This window comes from Palaemon carinicauda, chromosome 45 (genome assembly GCF_036898095.1).
Source record: "Palaemon carinicauda isolate YSFRI2023 chromosome 45, ASM3689809v2, whole genome shotgun sequence".
Taxonomy (NCBI): domain Eukaryota; kingdom Metazoa; phylum Arthropoda; class Malacostraca; order Decapoda; family Palaemonidae; genus Palaemon; species Palaemon carinicauda.
Window position 1 is genome coordinate 4532278 of NC_090769.1, and position 9710 is coordinate 4541987.

The window sequence follows — 9710 nt, forward strand, 5'->3', positions numbered from 1 at the left end:
GGAGACTTGTTTTTAAGACTTTCATGTTTGAGCAAATCGTGTATTAATTTTGATAAAGGAAATTTCTGAGCATACTAATGGAATTTCAATTGTGTAAATTATCATAATGTGATTTTCACGATTAGCATATACCCTAATGCAACAACAACAACATGAACAACAACAACAAATGCAGCCGTTTCTAGTCCACTGTAAGACAAAGGCCTCAGACATGTCCTCATTCATGTCTAGGGTTTGGCCAGTTTTTATCACCACATGGATTGGTGATGGTGGGAGACGTTTGTCTGATCGCTCACAACAACAACAACAACAAAATGCAGACGTTTCTAGTCCACTGCAAGACAAAAAGCCTCAGGCATGTCCTCATTCATGTCTAGGGTTTGGCCAGTTTTTATCACCACATGGATTGGTGATGGTGGGAGACGTTTGTCTGATCGCTCACAACAACAACAACAACAACAACAAAATGCAGACGTTTCTAGTCCACTGCAAGACAAAAAGCCTCAGGCATGTCCTCAACCCTAGAACGGTAACCCTCCATTTCCGTAACATGAAAGGTAACCCTGGGTGAATTTCACCCGGTAATTAAATAATTAAAATAAAATACTTATCCTGAAAATCTTGTTATTTGGAACACATACGAATGAAATATAACTCCTTCTCTCTTATTGAGGCTATTATAAATGAAATCCTCCTGTAAATCATATTTTTATTTTTTTTTTCAAAAATACAGAAAAAAATAGACTTTTCTTGGAGTACTTTACTAATTAAATTGACCAAAAAAAAATGATTTCCGAATTTTGTTTTTTGTTGGTGTAGAACTCTCTACTGTCATGGGACTACGTACTGGCTGAATCCCATCTCCCAAGCTCGTATACAATCTGTATGGGAGACAGACAAAAAATGGTAAATTTTTCAGTACATACCAAATTAATTTTTTTCTATTCAACACTTGCAGTATGGCAAATTATGCTTCAAATGACTCAAAGTACATCAATGAAACACATACAGTACTATATATACACTCACCTGTTAGATACAGTCACCACAGACTGGATACAGATGCCGAGGACACATCGGCTTGACGCACTTGTTGCATCTGTGACGCGTCTTCCTATCGGACTTGACCGGGCACTCACAACAGCGCACCAATGCACCGCTGCTGGCTGAGAAAGATGTCCCTGGTGATCCTGCAGCACTGCCTGGTGATGGTACATTGCAGACAGTGGTGATCAAGGACTGCAAGGATCGGGGCAAGGGTAAATCCAGCCGTGACGTGGCCCATGGGGTGATTAGGGCCTTCCCGAGCTGCAGCATGAATTTCTGGCGTGATATGACTTTTCTGTTGCCCCCTCTTTCCATATTCTCCTTGTATAAAATGTAAGAGTTTACATTGGCAGCATTCACCATTCCATAAAAAATACAGAGTGGCCAACGTCTTGTTTTGCGCGAACAGGAATTCCCGGAACACATCTGGTCAAACGTATCAACGCCTCCTTTTGTTGAATTGTAGAATTCAATGATCTCCGGTTTTCCTTTAGTGCCAATGTTGGGCTGAGTGTGCTGAGATGACAGGAGCAACACTAGTTTCTTTGTTGTCTTGGATGTATCAGACACATATGACACCAGAGTCATTTCCTTTGTGTACAGGAAGGCACTTGATCCACGCTCTCTTGTAGCTTTGTCCGTCATCTCCTTCGGTATCTCCTTCTTGTTGGCGCGCACTGTGCCAACAAGAGTCATGCCACAGTTATTTAGGAGATCTGATACCAGGGGAACAGAGGTAAACCAGTTGTCAGTTGTGACGTTCCTGTGTGTTCCATGGTAAGGCCTCGTTAGCTCTCGGGTAAACTGATGGCCGAGTGTAAGGCCGCCCTTTGGTTGAGTCCCCTGCTTCCCCAAGTATGGGATGCCACCAACCAAGTACTTGGACTTGCTATCATTGATGAGAACGAGCTTGATTCCATACTTGGCCGGCTTGTTGGAAATGTACATACGGAAGGGGCAGCGGCCCCTGAATCCCAGTAGCTTCTCATCAACAGTGAGGTTTTCATGGGGGACATACAGTTTGCCACATCTCTCAATAAAAATGTCCCATATTTCCCTCACAGCAGCAAACTTGTCAACCTCTCGCCGAACCTGTCGCGTTTGTGGGTCGTCAAATCTTAGACACCGAATAAGGAACCTGAACCGAGCCCTCGGACATTGCCACACGGTATAGACCACAACCTGTATCCACGCTCCACATTTCACTGGTGGGGATGTGTTCATCGCACTTCTGGGCACTGATGATAAGTACACCCAGCAATGCTTTGACTTCTAATGGCACAGTGGGAGCAAAAGTGGCTGATCTTCTTTTATAGTTGGAGGCAAATGTATCAATGGCCTTGTTAGTCCACGTCACAATCACTTGGATGAGATCATCATTGAAAAATAAACTGAAAGCTTCCTCTGGTGACACTGCATTCCTTGCCGCCCCTGGAGTTGGGCCAGGAGTAAAGGCGCTCACGATGTTCCTTGTGGGAGTCCTTACGTTACTTGGGGTCTGCGGCCGACAACTCCACCTAAACTTACTAGGGGTGGCAATCGTTGTAGTCTTGAATGTGACGATGGGCGGAATATCACGCTGGAGCCTTCTTCCCCTATCAGTGGCAGCAGGAGTAGCTGAGGTAGAAACGATAGGTGTGGGGACGTCGGTAGGAATTGGGGATAGAGAACGGTCAACAGAGGTACGACGGGGGCGTTTGACTGGTGTAGAGGCTACCCTTTTTCCTCTTTTCTTCTTCATGCTCATCATCACGTCATCTTCTTCCTCATCAGAACTCTCATCTCCTGGTTCAGGTAAATATTCTTGGTTTTCATCACTATCATATAACAGGTCACATTCAAGTTCATCAATTTCATCATTATCACTTTCAGAACCACTATCTTCACAAATTTCTGAGAGAGCCCCAGTTGTGTTCATAAGTTCAGACAGTTCTTCATTTGTGTATGCCTTTTTGATGGCTATGGCTTATTCTTTATAATTCACTCACTTTTATTCACTAAATCTTGCCTGAAAAGAAAAAAATATTATGCAAGGGTTTACAAAATAATATGTCACATTCAAGTTCATCAATTTCATCATTATCACTTTCACAACCACTTCTATCTGCACAAATTTCTGAGAGAGAGCCCCAGTTGTGTTCATAAGTTCAGACAGTTCTTCATCTGTGTATGCCTTTTTCTTTATAATTCACTCACTTTTATTCACTAAATCTTGCCTGAAAAGAAATAAAATATTATGCAAGGGTTTACAAAATAATATGTCACATTCAAGTTCATCAATTTCATCATTATCACTTTCACAACCACTTCTATCTGCACAAATTACTGAGAGAGCCCCAGTTGTGTTCATAAGTTCAGACAGTTCTTCATCTGTGTATGCCTTTTTCTTTATAATTCACTCACTTTTATTCACTAAATCTTGCCTGAAAAGAAAAAAATATTATGCAAGGGTTTACAAAATAATATGTCACATTCAAGTTCATCAATTTCATCATTATCACTTTCACAACCACTTCTATCTGCACAAATTACTGAGAGAGCCCCAGTTGTGTTCATAAGTTCAGACAGTTCTTCATCTGTGTATGCCTTTTTCTTTATAATTCACTCACTTTTATTCACTAAATCTTGCCTGAAAAGAAAAAAAATATTAGGCAAGGGTTTACAAAATAATACAATAATAGTAACACTGGGAGAATTCCACCCGTATGTACAACATACGGGCACAGTAACCCTGGGAGAAATTCACCCGAAATGCGTTCTAGCCAAAAAACCAGCCGAGAGCGCGGGACCACACACCTTTCACCAACCAAGTCAGATAAGGCACTGAAGGTACTGAGCCACTGGAGTCCCTCCCCCAACCCCTTGGGGGGGGTACTACGTCATTGCCAGATTCAGTTGGGTGAATATCTCCCCAGGTTACCATTCTAGTTTTATTGTCTAGGGTTTGGCCAGTTTTTATCACCACATGGATTGGTGATGGTGGGAGACGTTTGTCTGATCGCTCACAACAACAACAACAACAACAACAACAAAATGCAGACGTTTCTAGTCCACTGCAAGACAAAAAGCCTCAGGCATGTCCTCATTCATGTCTAGGGTTTGGCCAGTTTTTATCACCACATGGATTGGTGCTGGTGGGAGACGTTTGTCTGATCGCTCACAACAACAACAACAACAACAACAACAAAATGCAGACGTTTCTAGTCCACTGCAAGACAAAAAGCCTCAGGCATGTCCTCATTAATGTCTAGGGTTTGGCCAGTTTTTATCACCACATGGATTGGTGATGGTGGGAGACGTTTGTCTGATCGCTCACAACAACAACAACAACAACAACAAAATGCAGACGTTTCTAGTCCACTGCAAGACAAAAAGCCTCAGGCATGTCCTCATTCATGTCTAGGGTTTGGCCAGTTTTTATCACCACATGGATTGGTGATGGTGGGAGACGTTTGTCTGATCGCTCACAACAACAACAACAACAACAACAACAAAATGGAGACGTTTCTAGTCCACTGCAAGACAAAAAGCCTCAGGCATGTCCTCATTCATGTCTAGGGTTTGGCCAGTTTTTATCACCACACGGATTGGTGATGGTGGGAGACGTTTGTCTGATCGCTCACAACAACAACAACAACAAAATGGAGACGTTTCTAGTCCACCGCAAGACAAAGGCCTCAGACAGGTCTTATTCATGTCTAGGGTTTGGCCAGTTTTTATCACCACGCGGATTGGTGATGGTGGGAGACGTTTGTCTGATCGCTCACAGCAAACCAACCTAGTATGGGTGGCCCTGACTAGTACAGTTTTATTGATTATGGCAATACACAAACACATTCACCTACTTAAATAATATTTTTTTTCTTAAGTCTTGATTGACAACTTCCTTTCCTTGAAAATGTGAAACACATTTTTACCATTCATTTTTCCTTCTTAAATCATGCAACGAAAAATAGCTATTATTTTAATATGCAAATCTAATGTACACAATGATGTGTTGATAAAAGAAATGTGCAGATGAAGCAAATGATAAGAAGACTAGGAAGATATAAAATTAATAGTTTATATAGGACATATCTCTTTTGACGTTACTGTTTTTAGAATGATTTATTGTTAAAATATTCTCATCATTTATTTATTTCCCTATTTCCTTTCCTCACTAGGTTATTTTTCCCTATTGGAGCCCTTGGGCTTATAGCATCTTGCTTTTCCAACTAGGGTTGTAGCTTGGCTAGTAATAATAATAATAATAATAATAATAATAATAATGTAAGCAGGCAAAATAAAACTATAAAAGATGGGTATCAGACAAAAAATATACCTAACTTGTTTGAAACGATCAAAATATACTGACAATATGGTAAGCAAAATATGTTAAACTGTGTTTGGTCACGATAACGTAAATTGAATGGCAAATTGCAGAATAAAAAATTCAGAATTAGAGAAAGGAAAGGAAGAGGTAACTGGAGTGATATAAAGAAGCATTGTTTATAAAATTATATTAAGAATAGGAAAAGTGTTACCATTAATTTAAGAAAGATTTAAGTTGTCTACATATCCCACTAGTAGTTTATGGTGAAGAATTTATTAGTTGTTATAGAACGTGAAGCTTTTATTAAAAAAAAAAAAAAAAAAAAAAAAAAAAAAAAAAAAAAAAAAAAAAAAAAAAAAAAAAAAATCGTAATAAAGATACATGCAAAACGAAAGTACTTGCATAAAAAGTACTTCTATAAGAAATTTCAGTTAAAAACAAAAAGAATATATTCGATAAGATGTAAAACAAACAAAAAAAGTATTTTCATTAGTTATTTCCATTGATAATAGAAAAATAGAAAAAAATAGAAAGGTACTTCCGTAAGAAATTTCAGTTAAAAAAAAAAAAAAAAAAAGAACATTCTCGATAAGATGTATAGTGAAAAATTACTTCTACAGAATATTTCAATTAAAAATATATAAACACAGAATATGGTACATAATATGTATAACAAAAATGTACTTCCGTAAGAAATTCCAAGTGGGAAAAAAATAGAATATACTTATTAGGATGTATAATAAAAAATGTACTTCCATTACAAATATCAATTGAAAAAAAAATGGAATATAGTCGATAGGATGTATAATAAAAAAAAGAATACTTCCATAATATATATCAATTGAAAAAAAAAATGGAATATAGTCGATAAGATGTATAATAAAAAAAGTACTCCCATAAATATATCAATTAATAAAAAAAATATACTCAATAGAAATTATAATAAAAAAGTACTCCCATTACAAACATCAATAGAAAATAAAATATACACGAAAAATAAATAAATACCGAACGTTGGAAAAGCATAAAAAGGGTTCACACACATGATTCGTTCATAAGAGATTGATATCGCTTGCAATAGAGGATCGCCGAACTCCCTTGCAAGAACAAATTGGCTAAACACGCGGAGGAGAGATGAAATGGAATATCACCACTGGCATTGATAGCCTTATTCGAATAATAAATCCTTGAATAAAAAGGAAACTCTTGACCTAATAGGGGCAAGGGAGTGGTCCTAATTGAGATTTCATCGTGGAAAAGCAATGCTGGAGGGGAAGGAAATATATATTAATTGAGAAAAATATGATTTGGAATAAGGTTGCAATGCGATAGATAGATAGATAAATAGACGTTGAAGGCTATCATGGACGAGACAACTTTTAATAAGAGCTGTCTATCACTCGTTTTCTCTCGGCACACACTCTGCGATAGATAGATAGATAGATATAGATAAATAAATGGTTATATATGTAGAAAAACTTATATATAAACAGATAGGTAGATCGTGACGTATGAGGCTTGTAATCTCTCTTATATGATGAAGAAAAGTGTCTGGTTGTGTGTGTGTGTGTGTGTGTGTATATATATATATATATATATACATATATATATATATATATATATATAATATATATATATATATATATATATGAATATATGTGTATATATATATATATATATATATGTATATATATAAATATGTATATATATAAATATATATATGAATAAATAAATGTATATATATATATACAAATATACAATTATATACACACACACACATATATATATATATATATATATATATATTTCTTTTTTTACGGTCATTCTCAGTCATCCAAATCCCTCGGGTATGGGATAGAAGGAGTAGTCATACCCTGGTAAGAGCGGGTTGCGTGTGCCTGCGTATGCATATCTATCTAAATATTCAGCCGACATTTCTGACGGGTCGCTTACATTAGTAGTGAAATATAGTTTCTAGCAAGAACACAGATTAGTTTGTTAAGTCAATTATTCTATTCGTAAGGTTTTTCCTTTTCTATTAAACCATTTTTAAATTGTATAATTGTTAGTTAATATTTACTTTCATATTCCTGTTCCCTATGGAAATAAATTCCCAAAGACGACACATCTGATACCATTGACTAAATTGGTCGTTTTTCCGTAATAATATTTTAATGTAATACTCGAAAAACAAATTGATCTTTCCTTTTATTGATGTAGCGACCCCTCTCCTAGGCACTGCTTTCATTCATCCTGCACAGCGTAATCATATAAATATTCCCTTTCTCCGAAACGAATAAATTCTAATTATATTTTCCTATTATTGCTTTCCCTGGTAGTTGTGAGTTGGGAATTTTACGAAATGATTATATATCATTGGAGAGAGAGAGAGAGAGAGAGAGAGAGAGAGAGAGAGAGAGTCAAGATATTGATTACCAGTTTAATATATATCTTGATGCTATATTGAGAGAGAGAGAGAGAGAGAGAGAGAGAGAGAGAGAAATCAATGACAGTGTCAAGATATTGATTACTAGATTAATATATATCTTAATGCTATATTGAAGGAGAGAGAGAGAGAGAGAGAGAGAGAGAGAGAGACCCAGTAAAATGACAATGCCAATATATTGATCATTAGTTTAATATAATTCTTAATGCTATATTAAAAGAGAGAGAGAGAGAGAGAGAGAGAGAGAGAGAGAGAGAGAGATACTCAGTTCAATGAGTGTCAATATATTGATCATTAGTTTAATATACTTTATATCTTAATGCTATATTATGAGAGAGAGAGAGAGAGAGAGAGAGAGAGAGAGAGAGATACTGTTATATGACAACGTCAATATATTAATCATTAGTTTAATATAATGTATAGCAATCCTATATTGAAAGAGAGAGAGAGAGAGAGAGAGAGAGAGAGAGAGAGAGACTTACTTTAAATTTGAGTTAGAATTGTAAAAACTATAATATATTTTTTAAGGAAAATAACAAGAAAGGTTTCCCCATCTCTCTCTCTCTCTCTCTCTCTCTCTCTCTCTCTCTCATAGTGTTCCTATAAGAGGAAACATAAAACATTCAACGAGATCATTTTTTATTCATCGCGAAAACCAAAATCTGTTTCTGAAGTGATTTTCTTGTCTTTTCTCCCCATTATTCATGACACTTCTTCATTGACATTTGGTAGTTTATTGTTAACTAGAACAAGTGAAAAAAAAGTATCTGAGATTGACAGCTCATATGTATTTTAAGTGATTGATGAGCAGACAAACGCCTAAACTTGCAACGGAAAAGTTACGAATTACTTAATAGTAAAATTCTATTCCATTTGATGTAGATCACTGCATTCGATTGTTTAGCCACTTGTCTCAGCAAGGATCTGGCATTAATTTTAGTTTTCTCGAGGCGTTCTAAACGTTATAGATGCTGTGTGAGCACAGATCTGGCAGTAATTTTAGTCTTCTGGAAGCGTTTTAAACGTTAAAGATGCTGTCTGACCACAGATCTGGCAGTAATTCTAATCTTCTGGAAGCGTTCCAAACGTTATAGACGCTGTCTGACCACAGATCCGGCAGTAATTCTAGTCTTCTGGAAGCGTTCCAAACGTTATAGACGCTGTCTGACCACAGATCCGGCAGTAATTCTAGTCTTCTGGAAGCGTTCCAAACGTTATAGACGCTGTCTAACCACAGATCCGGCAGTAATTCTAGTCTTCTGGAAGCGTTCGAAACGTTATAGACGCTGTCTGACCACAGATCCGGCAGTAATTCTAGTCTTCTGGAAGCGTTCGAAACGTTATAGACGCTGTCTGACCACAGATCCGGCAGTAATTCTAGTCTTCTGGAAGCGTTCGAAACGTTATAGACGCTGTCTAACCACAGATCCGGCAGTAATTCTAGTCTTCTGGAAGCGTTCGAAACGTTATAGACGCTGTCTAACCACAGATCCGGCAGTAATTCTAGTCTTCTGGAAGCGTTCCAAACGTTATAGACGCTGTCTAACCACAGATCCGGCAGTAATTCTAGTCTTCTGGAAGCGTTCCAAACGTTATAGACGCTGTCTAACCACAGATCCGGCAGTAATTCTAGTCTTCTGGAAGCGTTCGAAACGTTATAGACGCTGTCTAACCACAGATCTGGCAGTAATTCTAGTCTTCTGGAAGCGTTCGAAACGTTATAGACGCTGTCTAACCACAGATCCGGCAGTAATTCTAGTCTTCTGGAAGCGTTCGAAACGTTATAGACGCTGTCTAACCACAGATCCGGCAGTGATTCTAGTCTTCTGGAAGCGTTCGAAACGTTATAGACGCTGTCTAACCACAGATCTGGCAGTAATTCTAGTCTTTTGGAAGCGTTTTAAA

The 9710-nt window shown here is 37.4% G+C and overlaps 1 protein-coding gene across 1 annotated transcript in view; it reads right to left on the reverse strand.

The window, feature by feature from the left end:
* Nucleotides 1-778: 778 nt before the first annotated feature.
* Nucleotides 779-9710, reverse strand: part of LOC137634714 (piggyBac transposable element-derived protein 4-like) — a 186426-nt gene continuing 177494 nt past the window's right edge. The window contains 3 exon segments of the mRNA XM_068367205.1: nt 779-881; nt 1030-2196; nt 2198-3012. Coding sequence (XP_068223306.1) covers nt 1033-2196; nt 2198-3012 — 1979 coding nt within the window. The 3' untranslated portion in view covers nt 779-881; nt 1030-1032.